This window comes from Chrysochloris asiatica, unplaced genomic scaffold (genome assembly GCF_000296735.1).
Source record: "Chrysochloris asiatica unplaced genomic scaffold, ChrAsi1.0 scaffold00249, whole genome shotgun sequence".
In the NCBI taxonomy this organism is placed as follows: Eukaryota; Metazoa; Chordata; class Mammalia; order Afrosoricida; family Chrysochloridae; genus Chrysochloris; species Chrysochloris asiatica.
The window spans coordinates 3889343-3903186 of record NW_006408767.1 but is presented as its reverse complement, the minus strand read 5'-3'; the positions used below and the strand labels follow the sequence as shown (position 1 = coordinate 3903186).

The 13844-nt window shown below is 49.2% G+C and overlaps 1 protein-coding gene across 4 annotated transcripts in view; it reads left to right on the top strand.

The window, feature by feature from the left end:
* Positions 1-3554: 3554 nt before the first annotated feature.
* The window catches only part of AGAP3 (ArfGAP with GTPase domain, ankyrin repeat and PH domain 3), a 95045-nt gene continuing 84755 nt past the window's right edge, over positions 3555-13844 (top strand). For 3 of the 4 annotated variants that reach the window (XM_006873682.1, XM_006873680.1, XM_006873683.1), the window contains exon 1: positions 3555-3876. In XM_006873682.1, the coding sequence (XP_006873744.1) occupies positions 3555-3876 (322 nt within the window). The remainder of the gene's footprint in view (positions 3877-13844) is intronic. The other variant, XM_006873681.1, reaches the window with a different exon arrangement.

Below are 13844 nucleotides of genomic sequence, written 5' to 3'. Positions count from 1 at the left end.
CCGCGGGCACTTCCGGGCGGAGGCGACAAGGCTTCAGGCACCTGCAAGCACTCTCCTTCCTGAGGGGGGGCCCGGTGCATTGTGGGAGCTGTAGTCTGCGAACCGACGCAGCCCCGCCCCTCCTTAGGCAAAATTTGTAGGCAAGTGCGGGAGTCTTTAGAGTTGCACTAGTCTCCCAGAAGCTTGGGGGATAGCAAGATCGACACCCCCTACCCCACCCCAGCAGCTGGGGCTTCTGTCACTTCAGAAACTAACGTCAGCTGTAGCTCATCAAATAGCCTCTGTTCAAGATAGAGTGATGAAGGCTTTGTGGAGGTTGGACCCTAGAGCTCAGCTAACCTCTACCTTGGCCTAATCTGTGTCAGAGTCGACACCAGAAGGTATCTCGGACCCTTAAACTGATTCTTTGGTCCAGAGCCCAATACCCATGGTATCCATTCTTCTTTACTTTGCCCCTGTAGTATTATGGAAGAAGCATGGCCTTTAGAACCATCAGAAATGCAGAACTCTTTAAGTGTCAACACTAGGGCCTTGGATGGGTTGTTAAATGTCTTTAAAGCTAAGTAGTTCTTCATTCCTAAAACACACCCCATAAGGCAGTTGTAAGGAAGAAACTAGGAGTTTACTGAATAAGGTGAAAACTTAGTTGCTCACTTGCTGTCGGTCTCTTCCTCCACCCAAGCCAGGACTCAGAAATTAGGTCCTCAGAGTAAAACTCTGAAGAGGGTGTGAGTCTCAGACTGGCCTGGAGCAGCTAACTATCATCTTTCTTTGGTCTCTCTCTAGCAACAGAGATTCCACATCTTGTATGGTCAGTCTTGATTAAAAATAGCCTACCCTAGGGTTCTCATGGTACAAACAGTTCAGGTGGTGTGAACAGTTAAATGTGCTCAGCTGCTAATCAAAAGATGGGAGGTTTGAGTTCATTCAGAGGTGCCTTGGAAGAAATGCCTGGTGATCTACTGAAAAATTGGTCATTGAAAACCCTATGGAGCAGAGTGAGTTCTACTTTTGACACGTGTTTCAATTAATTGAGTCATCTTGATGACAATTGGTACAGGGTTCACATAGCTTATGCCTACTTGTGGGAACAAGTACCACAAATGTTGCTTTGGGAATGTCAGTTTAGATTTATGACTAACTTTATTAGAGAACTAACTTTATTTCTACCTCCTTTCTTCTCATTGGGTTAAAATTACTGATCTTTCAGTGGTAGCAGTCCAATGCTTAACCAACTGTGCTATCAGGGATCCTCTCATTCTACCAACATTTATTAAGTGTATACTATATGCCAAGAAAGGAACTCCGGTAGCATTGTGGTTACAAATTGGGCTGCTAACCTCAAGGCTAGCTGTTCGAAACTACCAGATGTTTCGTGGGAGAAAGATGAGGCTTTCTGCTCCCATAAGGATTTGCAGCCTCGGAGACCCTATACAAGGTCACTATGAGTCACTATGAGTCGTAATGGACTCCACGGCACATAACCACCATCCATCCATCCCACCCTATGCCAGGAGTCCTGGTGTAGCGCTGTGGGTTAATGTGCCAGACTGCAAAGCTGTTTGAACTGCAAGGTTGGCAGTTCAAGCTTACCAGCTGCTCCTCAGAAACCCTATACAGGGTCGCTATGGGTCAGAACCGTATTGATAGCACTTAACAATATGCCAGGCACTGTTTAAAGTCCTGGGACTACACTGGTGAATCAGACCCTGCCCCCTCTCTCAAGTGACTTATGTACTAATAGAGGAGGCACACATATAGGCAGCCCATCAGTGAATGCTAAAAAGGTGTATGCTGGTCACTGGGGCCACACGTTTGAGGAGGTCTTTACCCTTAGCGTTTCTCTTTGGACATTCTCTTGCTGTTAACTCTCATGAGGCACCTAAAAGAGATATGAGGCACCTAAAAGAGATATTCGGTGTTGCTTTTAGAATTACACTACACCAGAGCTGGGTGTTCTGTTCAACCACTGTATTTCACAGATGAGGCCCAGAAAGGTCCAAGACATCCTTAAAGTCACACAAGTGGAAAACCACATGTCCAAGAGCTTTGGAAGCCCCAGTGTTGACTGACTTGCATCTGGTTCTTTGGAAGCTGTGAGAAAGCTAGGAACAGTGACTAGGTTTGTACTGGAGCTAAGTTGTGGAAGGCAACTAATGCTGGGAGAGGCCCAGCTTGGCTTGGTAAATGGAAGTGTGAAAAGAATAGCCATGTGCAGTCTGCTGTGCTAGTGGACAGCTGGGCATAGCCCTGGCAGGCTGATTGACTGGGACCAGTTTCCTACACCATGCCACTTCTTGTAAGTTTTAGGGAAAGTTGTGGGGGTGGATTTGGACTGGCTAGCAGAACTGCATACCACTTACAATGCGAATGCAGAGGAATTAGGAAATTGAAGAACCGCTCCCAAGTCCCAGGAATGGGTATTAGGAAGATCAGGATGGACAAGGGGGTGAAAGGAAGGAGGATGAAGAGTTTTATGGGCTGTGGTGAGTATCTTGAACGGGTTGGGTGAGAGAAAGCTTTTTTTCCTACCTCTTCTTCCTCTATGTACTAATGGAATCCTGCTTCTTTCAGGTGTCTCAGGGGGATCTTTTAGTACTGGCTGATCTGATAGGACAAGTAAGGGAAGCCGTTGTTCAGTGTCCTATCTGAAGACTTCTCCAATGAAACTGGGGTGAGGGAAGTAAGAATACAGCTGGGAACCCAGATTCCCAACCTCTGTATTGCAGAAGGCAGTGGAGAGGCCAGACATCCGCCGGCCTGGGAGCGAAGGGGGAGGGGTGGTCGCTAGAGTTGACCTCGGGCGGGGCGCAAGGATAGGGGAGCCTACGCTGCACCGAAGGCGAGACAATGTGGGTGAGAAGCAGCTGGGCCAAGGCAGGAGGCCCTCCTAGGCTAATCAGCCGCGTTAACAGCCTCAGGCGTAGGGTACTGTTCGAGAATTGTCCTGAGGTCGGAGACCGCTCAGAGAAATGTAGGGAGGCGAAAGCTTCGGCCCATCCTAGGTGCTGTCCCGAACAGCGATCCCCTCTTGGCAGGCGGCCTGAAAGCAGCGTGGACGGGGGTGGCGTGAAGGCGGAAAAGCAGAACCCGGGTGGGAGGGGCCGTGCCGCCGCTGCGCTTGCGGGTAGAGGTCGCCGCGTGCGGCGCAGGGGGCGGGGGCGAGAACTGGGCGGTGCGCGCTGGCGGGCGGAGGCGCCGGGGAGGGGGCTAGGGTTGCGTGTGCCGGAGCCGGCGGGGGCGGCGGTGCGTGCGCATGACGCTGGGGGTGGGCCGGGCTGCGCGTTCCCGGGCCCGTTGTTGTTGGTGCTAGAGGCTGGTTTGCTAGCGGTGGGTTCGCGACGCGGGGGAGCTCCTGGCAGCGGCGGTCACAGCGTGAGCGGCGGCCGTTCTTGGCTCGGCTCGGCCCGGCCTCATTTCCCGGCCCCATGCACTAGCCCCGAGCCGCCAGCTCCGTAGTCCCGGCCCCACCAACCCCGCGTGCCCGCCGCCGTCGCCGCAGCGCCGCCTCAGGCCCCAACCGGGCTTGACTCGGGTCCCGCGGCTCCGGAGTCATGAACTTCCAGGCTGGCGGGGGGCAGAGCCCGCAGCAGCAGCAGAGCCTGGCGGCTCAGGGGGGCAGCGGCGGCGGCACCGGGGGCGGCGGACAATTCGGCGGCGCGGGGCCCGGGGCTGGGGGCGGCGGCGGCCCCTCGCAGCAGCTGGCCGGCGGGTCATCCCAGCAATTCGCACTCTCCAACTCGGCGGCCATCCGGGCCGAGATCCAGCGCTTCGAGTCCGTGCATCCCAATATCTACGCCATCTACGACCTGATCGAGCGCATCGAGGACTTGGCGCTGCAGAACCAGATTCGGGAGCACGTCATCTCCATCGAGGGTGAGCGGCCCTGGGGCCTGCGGGAGTCGGCCGCCGTGGGCCCGGCCTGGCCACTGTCTCCCCTTCGGGATCTCTGCGTTCCTGCGGTTTGGGCCACGCGACTCCTTAGTGGGCTGCGCAGCAGAGCCGTTGCGTAGGCTTCGCGTATTCTCATCCACTGGGCTGGAGGCTAGTCAGGGGACACGTTTTCCGCTCCGGCACGGGTGCCTTCAGAACCGAAAAGACTACCCGACACTGGGACTAGGTTTAGGAAGGCCTAACCGAAGAGGGTGGGCGCAGAGAAGTGGCCTCGAAAGGCCTGGAGGGGCCGTTGCCAGAGGCCTTTGAGCAGTTGCTTGGCCCTTGCTCCGCACCAGCGAGGGATTGGAGTCCGTTAGTGAACGGTCGCTTTGCCTAGTCCGGCTCCTTTCGGGCTAGGAGGGTGGTGTCGCTGAACCGCGCCCTCTCCCGGCGCACACACCCCCACGCCGCGTTGCTGAGCGGGCTGCGGGCCGGGTGTGGCACGGGCTCAGGCGCCGCAGCCGCGTGGGCGGCCCACTTGTCGGTCGGTGTCTTTTCTCTAATCTGGTCAGCACTGAGCCCCAGCCGCTGCGCTATGCTCTTTAAAGAGGCTCTTGGAGTTGGAGTAGGTCCGGTTTGCTGCGCTCTGTCTGACCTCCAAGGCCGTGGCATCTAGGATTCTTTTCTTTAGGCTCTTTGACCCTGGGCTTGTGACTACTGAGGGACCAGCAGGAGGTGAGAATGAAGGCTGCTTGCAGATGCCCGCAGCGTGGTGACCTTTGAGAGGGAGGCGAGCAGATGGGCCTTGCCCTAGGCCATCTGTGTTCTTCTCCAACTCTCTATTTGAAGAGGGACGCCCACCAGCAGGTGGTGGGTTTAGGCCTCAAGTGAAAATGCTAGGGAGAGTACAAGGCCTTTTGCTGATAACATGGGGCTGTGGGGCAATTAAGGTTCCTTTCTTTATGGAAATACCACCTTTCTACTGTGTTCTTGTTAAGTGTCATCAACCAATAGTGACCCTGTATAGGGTTTCTTAGGAGCGGCTGTGGGTTTGAATGGCTGGCCTTGTGGCTAACAGTCCAGTGCTCATCCTAGAGTGTCCCAAGATTTGAAGACAAAGCATTAGGCCTTCTGTGAGTGACGGAACCCCATTTAGAGATGGGATCCTGTCCTTTTGTTGTAATGGTTTCAGACGGACTTCCTTCTGTCCTTTTCCCAACCCTCTTTTCAAGGCTGAGTTCATTGTGAACTAATTAGGTGACAGAAAAAAACTCATTAAATTGGATCTGAGTCAATGGCCTGAATCACCCTTGTGGCTTGGGACTTGGAGATGGCATTTGTGTGAGCCAGGAGCACCAAAGAGGGAGGAAAGGACCAGTTTTTTTTTTCTTTCCTAGGTGAAGCGGGTGGGAGAAACACCGTTCACTACAGCTTTAGAGGATGCAAGAGAAGTTGCTGATAAACTCCCCAATAAGCCCCCAAGCCCTTTTGGAGTGTGAAACAGCCAAAGAAGGGTTTAAAGGAAGAATCTTGAGCTCCAAAACCCTTCCTTTGGAGCAGAGAGGCAGGAAATCAGCCCAATTCTGCGACTACTTCTAGCTGCGTTAGCGGACTCACCCCTAGCTTGGAAGTTCTCTCATGACCATCTTATGCTGTGTTGTGAAGGCCATGGTTCCTAAGATGGACTTGGGCTCTTCACTGCCATCTTAATTCATGACAGGCAGAATTTTCCTTTGTGGAGCCCTCCACCGCAGCCAACTTCCCCATTGCGGTTTGGAAATGCCCTGTTGTTCCATCTGCTTAGCTGAAAGCTTAATACTACCACAGTGAAATCCTGGGACTCAATGTCTTCTTGTTACCAGACCTAGCTGCTCACACCTCCATTCTTAGTTGCCCTGCTATGGTCCTGGTTCCTTGTTCTTTCTTGGCAGGGCTTCCCACATTTTTTCCCCCTTCTCTCCTTTTCTCCCCCAGCCGTTCTCCTGAAACGCATCTTTGTTGTCCATTTCACCCCAGCTTTTCTGCTGCAGGCAGGCTTTTAAAGAGTCTGTTCTCCAATCCCTGCCCTAGAGCCTTCCTGTAATAGAGCCTCTCTCCATCTGCCAAACCATATTGCTTCTGTCCTGCAAAGCAGCACCCCCGTCCTTTCTCTAAGAAGGGACAGGGGCTACACAAGCAGGGTGTTTCTCTTACTGATGCTGAGCCTGGATGGAGCCCCTCCTGTCAGCCACAGTGGCCCAGGGTCAAGGTTGTTAAATGAATGTGTATGTTCCCTGGTGTGAGCTTGGCAGTTGGAAGGATAGTCATTTTCAGAGTGTATGATAAAGTCTCCTCGTTCTGGTTAATGTTTTGTCCAGTGATTTCTTTGTCTCAGTCCTGTAGGAGACCTAGGTGATGTAGTCAGAGGATCTATTTGTGAGCGAAGAAGATTGGCACTTAGCCCAACTAGCCCCTCTGTCAGCTCTGGCCCTTAGGAGGAAACAGAAATACTAGACTATTTTTTGTTTTGCTTTAGGGCAGGGATATAGGGTAGGCAGACCTATTTGAGAAGTTTCTCACAGAAGACCAAGATCTTAGACAGAGACTTGTCCACTTGGTCTTTGGAGAATTAAAGAAACCCCTAAATGCTAAGGGCTGAGAGATAGAAGTCTGACTACGTGTACAGCCTCTGAGCTGGAATGAGCTTTAGGAACCACCTTTCACTGGTGGGAAAATTGAGGCTTTGGATGGGAATGATCCATGCTGTTTCAGCCCAGAATAATATTAGCAGGGCCTCCTTCGGGAACATGGCACTCTCCCACCTTCACATGCTTCCCTGACTTGCTGTCCTAGAAAGAGGGACTCGAAGGAGCCAGTGTTCAGTCCAGATGGGAGGACAGCTTGGGCATGTGGCACAGGGGCTGTTGGGCCCAGCAAGCCAGGAGTCTGGATAAGCTGTTGGGGGAAACTCCCATCCTACACCTGGGAAAGGTGGATTTCACCTGCCTCTAGGGAGAATCTGGGAGGCTGGGCCAAGAGTTTCCCCAGGAGTCCTAGCCCAAAGCTGAGGAGGAAATGGACACGACCATGCGTAGGTGCTACTGTGCGAGCAGGAACGCAGTTGTAATAGTTCTCCTTTGATCAAGTTTATTTGTTTTAGAAGTTCTTTTTGGATAGTCCAATCAACCTGTTTCAGCTGGATTGCTTTTTCGCTCACTGGCACACTTAGCTCTTGTAGCTAACAGTTTTGCTACTGGTTACAAATCAGGCTGCTAACCTCAAGGTCGGCAGTTCAAAACTACCAGCCGTTCTGTGGGAGAAAAATGAGGTTTTTCTGCTCCCGTAAAGATTTACAACCTCGGAAACCCTGGGCAGGGCCACTGTGAGTTGGAACCAACTCCACAGTACTTAACAACAATTGTGGGCTCCAGTTTGGTAACCATTTGAAGGGGCTAAGGTAAAGAGATGTTTGTTTATACTTGCTTAGTTCAAATCTAGGCTGTGGCTGTGGCCAAGGCCCATTGGAGTTTGAGCTCTGAGGGCCCCAGCCCCACATCCTAACCAGGGGTGGTGGTTGTTAAGTGCCGTCGAGTCAATTCTGACCCATAGCAACCCTGTATAGGGTTTCCGAGGAGCAGCAGGTGAGCTTAAACCGCCGACCTTGCAATTCAAATGACTTTGCAGTCTGACGCATTAACAACCCAGAGCACCACAACCAGGACTCCAGCCAGGAGTGGGGAACCTTTTTTCTTCTGCTAAGGGCATTTGAATATTTATAACATAATTTGCAGGCCGGACACTATTATTAACTTAAAAATTAGCCTGCTACAGTTGGTCAAGGAGTTCTGACGTGGCACTGCAGGACAATGTGCTGGACTGCCAGCTCAGTTTGAGCTGCAAGGTTGGCAACTCAAACCCACTAGTCACTCCTTGGAAACCCTATACAGGTTCACTATGTCGAAACTGACTTGATGGCGCCTAACAACAACAGCAACATACTTGGTCAAACAGTTGATGAGCGCGCCTCAAGTGTGATGGTTGGAACTGTAGTTGCCTTGGCAAGGTCAGACCAAAAGATCCTGGTGTGACGGTGCTGTGGGTTAATGCTAATGCGTCAGATTGCAAAGCCGTTTGAACTGCAAGGTCAGCCGTTCAAGCTCACCAGCTGCTCCTTGGAAACCCTATACAGGGTCGCTATGGGTCAAAATCGACTCAACGGCACTTAACAACAGCAACAACAAAGGACCAGAGTAGTCCTGGTGTGGAGCTGTGGGTTAATGCACTGGACTGCAAAGTCCTATTGAACCGGGAGACCTGCAGTTCAGGTTCACCAGCACTTAACAACAATAGCAACATAGGGCCTGAGGGCTGGATGGTCCCTACCTCTGCCCTAGACCATCTAACAGCTTCTCTGCAACTTCCTTCAGGCCTGTGTGGGGTTCTAAAACTTATCGATTGTTTCCTATTTGGCCTGTGATTTGATCCAGTCTTATGATGGAGAAAGGACAAAAATAATCGTGTCCATTTTAGCCAAGGAAGTCTCTCTGATCCACTTTGCACTTCTTACAGTTCCTTGGGTGAGGATTCCCCAACTGGGGTATTTATCACAGCCTCACACTCCCGAGGGACTTGCAAAAATATGCATTCCTGAGCCTCCTTTCCTGTAGGCTGGAATGGGGGCCCAGGGATCAGCATTTGTAACTTTCCCAGGTGATTCTGATAATTAAGCTGGTTTAAGGACTGAGTGCCTGAAGGATCATCTTATGTAGAACATTGCACGGAGGGCTCTAGGAATTCTGAAAAAGAACCTATCCACATAGGTGCTAGTAGCCAGGGAGAGCTGCATATATTGCAGGTATATCTCATATTTAGCTTCCACTGAGTGGCCCAGTTGCATCTAGCACAATTTAAAGCAGGAAGGAAGAACAAAAGGGGGTGGATGAAAGAAAAGGAGCTGTGCTCTATCTCTGGACCCCCAGGTCTGGACCGGGTGCATTTTCCCCCAGGCTCGGCAGGAATGGGTAAGCCTGTAGGAGGCACCAGAGGGTAGATTGGGACGTGGAAGTAATAAAGCCCCAATTTTAAGAAAACAAGAAGAAAATTTAGCAGTTTGGTAAGACCCCTTTCTTTGAGGTCAAAGGAGAGGGATGGGAAGGAAGACCCAGTATCATCTCAAACTGCGTGACCTCAGACATTTCAGCAAGACAGAAAGCTGTCTTCCTGTATTCAAGCTAACTTACCTGCTGCTAACTTTCGGCCTGTAGAAGATACATGAATAAAGTGGTCTTTGCTCTTAAGTAGTAATTGCACAATTAGAACCACTTTTCTATATCATTTATTTCTTTAGAATCAAATGTTTGTGCTAGCATGAGAGCCAGGGAGGTTCCCCAAGCAGAGGAAGCAGGACTGCAAAGGCATCCGAGGTGGGAAGGTCCTGGGTGGTGTTCAGGGAATAGTAAGTTGGTCTCTGTGGTGGAGGTATTGAGTCCATCTAGAGTTGAATGTGGCAGGCCACATTGAGTTAAGGTTTTGTTTTTGTTAAAAAATACTTTGTCATTTACTTATTTATAGCATTCCATGTCCCACAAAGGATCTTGAGTTAGTGCTTCATCCTGCAGGAGATGGGTGTAAGGGAGAGTTTGATCAGGAATGAGGTAGCAGGTGGCAGTGTACTTGGTGGGTTGGAGAAGACCAGGTTGGAAGCCTGAAAGAATAGCCTAGAGAGGAAATGCCAAAGGCTGACAGTAGAAAGGAAAAGAGATGCGACCCTGTATGGTCGCTTGTGAGCTTCTGAATTCCCAGTGGCTACTGTTGTTGTTAAATGCTGTCAAGTCAATTCTGACCCATAGCGACTTTATATAGGGTTTCCAAGGAGCAGCTCGTGAGCTTGAACCGCCGAGGTGGCAGTTCAAAGCGACTTTGCAGTCCAGTGCATTAACACATGATGACACACCAGCACTCCTAGTAGTAGTAATATGTAGAACATTATCTTTGTGGACTATTTTATGCCAATTGACATTGTCACCTAGCTCCACCACCCTCAGCTATGGTCTTGAGCACCCAGTGACTCATTCCCTCAAGGTGTTTGGTTGTCTCTATAAAGTTTTTATAACTTTATATAACTTTGCTCTCTATATGCACCACCACATTCATGGATACATATGCAGCACATGTTGTTGTTAAGTGCTATTGAGTCAGTTCCAACTCACAGTGACGCTATACAGGCTTTCCAAGGAGCAGGTGGTAGGTTTGAACTGCTGACCTTGTGGCTCACATATTGATTGCTTCTGTCAAACCTACATGTATTTGTGGATATACTCCCATTTTCCCTTCCATGCCCATTAGGTCTGCATGTCTATCCATGTAGATCACTGTTATTGCAGGATTGTGTATGACACAATATTTACTTCTATTGCCTTTAATTGTTGAAAGGTACCCTTCTTGAAAAACAGCAGAGACTTAGGGGAGACGGGCACCCCTGTGGCTCTGTCAGTATTGCATATGAGCTTTTGGCTTACCCTCCTTCTCTTTTGAATACTTTGGCAGTTTAAAATTAATCAGATTGCTTTCTTCTAGAACCCTTGCTGACTTCCACCATATAAACCAAGGGGCAAAGGGCAGGTGATTTTGGAGTATGGAGCTGAGCTCTTGGATGTGGAGATGGAGAAGGTGTGTAACTTGTTTCTGGATGCAGTGACTAGGCTGGGATAGAAGTCTGCCAGTGAACGTCCTTTTTCCGCTGGGCTGTCTGCTGCAGACTGGACTCAGGCTTTTGATGCCCGTATGGCTCACAGCTGATTTTCCCACAGCTGCTTTTTTGGGTTGTTGGCACAGTGGCAGTAGCAGTGGGCTCAAGAGTAGCGATTGTGAGCATGACACAGGACCGGGCAGTGTTTCATTCTGTTGTGCATACAAGGTCACTGTGAGTCGGAACCAACTAACCACGTAACAACAGTAACTTTTAGGTACGCAGATGTGGCACTGTAAAAAGCACTGGACTGGTAACCTTAAGGTCAGTAGTTCAAATCCACCATTTACTCTCAGAATGGACTTGGTGGCACACAGTAACCATAACAATCCCAATTCTCAGAGAGAGGAAGTAATTTCCATGAGGCCACACGGTAGGTAAGTGGTGGCACCAAGGATTTCGCAACTTTAGCTCTGGAGTTTTTTCCGGTTCAGCTGGACTAAATACAAATAAACTTTTATGGGCCAGGCTGGAAACCCTGGCAACCCTTTTAAAGTACTTCTAAGGGAAAATGGTTTCTGAAATTCACACTGACTTCACATATAAAAACTTGTAGGGTATGCATGAATAACCTAGTTGAGAGTGAATTGGAGTCCTGGTGTGGCGCTGTAGGATAAGCACTGCTAACAGCAAAGTCCATGATGCAGACCCACCAGTCACTCCTTAGAAATCCTATCCAGGATTGTTTGCTATGAGTTGGAACTGATTCCACAACATTAAATAAAAACAGCCACAGTGAAGAGTCCTGTTTATTCCCTGCTCTAGTTTCCTTCTGCTTGTCCTGACTCTTCAACTGAACAGCAGCTGTCTGGAGTACCCCTCCCTTCCACAAGTAGCCTGAATGTCCCACAGAGGAGATAGATGCTTGCTCAAAAAATGTTGTAATCTTTTTGAAAATTTAAAAATTTAAATATATGCTTTAGTGATAAAAGTAATATAAGCTTGTTGTAACAAACTAAGATGTCTCATCTTGCCGTCTCCTAGTGACAGTCTGGTGTGCATTCTTTCAATCTTTTTTCCTGGTACGGCGCTGTGGATTAATGCGCTGGACTGCAAAGTTGGTTTGAACCACAAAGTTGGTGATTCAAGCTCACCAGCTGCTCCTCAGAAACCCTATACAGGGGCGCTATGGGTCAGAACAGACTTGACGGCACTTAACAACAACATAAATACTCAGGGAGTCCTGGTGTGTCACCATAGGATAAGCACTGGACCTCAAGGTCATTTTGAACCACAAGGTCGGCGGTTCAAACTCACCAGCTGCTCCTTGGAAACCCTATACAGGGTCACTATGAGTTGGAACTGATTTGACGCGCAACAGCACCATATATATACTGGAAGTCACTTAACAACAGCAACATACACTTTAAATTCTGATTTGGATTGGTTTGGTATTTGTGATGTTTCACAACAGGTGTGATTTTGATGGGAAAACCTATAGCAGTTTACCATTTTGCCTTTTGATTTGAGGACAGTTTTCAGGAGGCATCTGCGTTTGTTTGTTTACTCGGTGGCCCCCTGTGCTGGAAATCAAGATTCCTGGGCTCTTGCTCCTCTTGGCTGCGAGAACTCAGGCAAGTTACCTCATTGCTTGGGGCTTGACTTCTTGAAGTCAACCTTAGTTGTATTTATGTAGCAAGTTATAGTCACGCATGAGTATCTGCATCGTAGTGTAGTGTGGTGTTGCAGGATAATGCACTGGACCACAAGGTCTGTTTGAACCCTCAGTCAGCTCCTTGGTTCAGACCCACCAACCACTCCTTGGAAATCCTGTATATGAGTCGGAACTGAGTCGACGGCACTGAGTATTTGAAGTATTTGAGACCCTCTGGGTCTCAGCTCTCTGGCTGCAGGTCTTCTCAAGTGAAGGATGGAACTGGAGTCTCTGAGGTGCTGAGCAGCCTTCCTTCCTGCAGCACATTGAGATGTACTGCCTCAGAGTCCTCAAGGAGCTGACAGTTGGAATGTTGTGAGGATAACGTGGGCAGAGGCAAAACTTTCTGTTCCTCAGTTTCTTCATCTGAAATGGAGGGGTGCAAACAAAGCTTGACTTAAAAGCTCGTGCTGTGGGCATTAAATGCACTCAAGCATGTAATGTGCTCAGAGCAGTACCTGGCACGTGGTTAAGACTCATATTAAATACTACACAGCCTTTTAAGATCATGACTTATTAGTCATGATCTTAAAAGGCTGTGTTGTATTCTCTTTAGGCGTACACTGTTGATTATGCGCATCCTTGTACATACATCTTTGTATACTTGTCTGATTATTTCTTTTGGATAGATTCCCAGAAGAAATTGTAAGCCTGTCAGGCATTCACATTTCTAAGATTTTGCTGCCCACTGCCAACTAACCTTCCAGAAGAGGGCAAAGAGAGGGTTGTTTTTGCCCTACCAACCTGATAGTCCCCTGCCCGCCCATCTAATAAGTGTTAAAGATTTTTTTTTTTTTTTTTAAGATTTTCGTTGTCTTTTATTGGTGTTTAACTGATTGTTGTTGTTAAGTGCTTTCGAATCTCTTGTGACTCATAGAGACCTTGTATAGGGTTTCTCAGGAGTGACTGATGAGTTTGAACTACCGACCTTGTGGTTCAAAACAGTGCCACACCAGGAGTCCAACTGATTATTAGTGAGTCAATATTTAAAAAATTTTAGATAATTTATATTGTTTAAAAATGCTGTGAATTTCTCTAAAGTGTACTTTTCTGTTTGCTGGAAATACATCACTGTTTTAGTCTCTCAGTGGTGCTTTGGCTAAACTACGATGCTGTATTCTGGCCTACGGAGGGCCATCTGACCTGCTGTCCTAGACCCTGAGCCATGTGTTCCCACTGGTGTGCCTTTTGCATTTATGTACTTCTTTGTATTTATTCTTTCTTTCTTGCTCTTCTGTCAGCATCATCCTTGCCCGCCTACAGCAGTTTCTCTTTTGCATTCTTTTGGGGGGGAGGATGGCATGAATCCCCAGCTCGGAGTGTGGCAACAACCCAGCCCTCGCTGTGAGTGTGGTGGGAGCCTGAGAAATCAAGCTCTTCAGGGCTCAGCTCCTTTCTCTGCCCCTGGTAGAGTCCCACCCTCTTTCCTCTGGGTCAGGCAGAGGTCACATCTGTCACATAGAGATCAAGTTGGTGACTTGCTCCAATGCCCCCTCGACTTGGTTATTGCTTCCGACTATTCTGTTGAGTTTGTGTGGTATGGTGAAAGGAAACCTGGGCCTGGTCCCACTTCTGGAGACCCCTCCA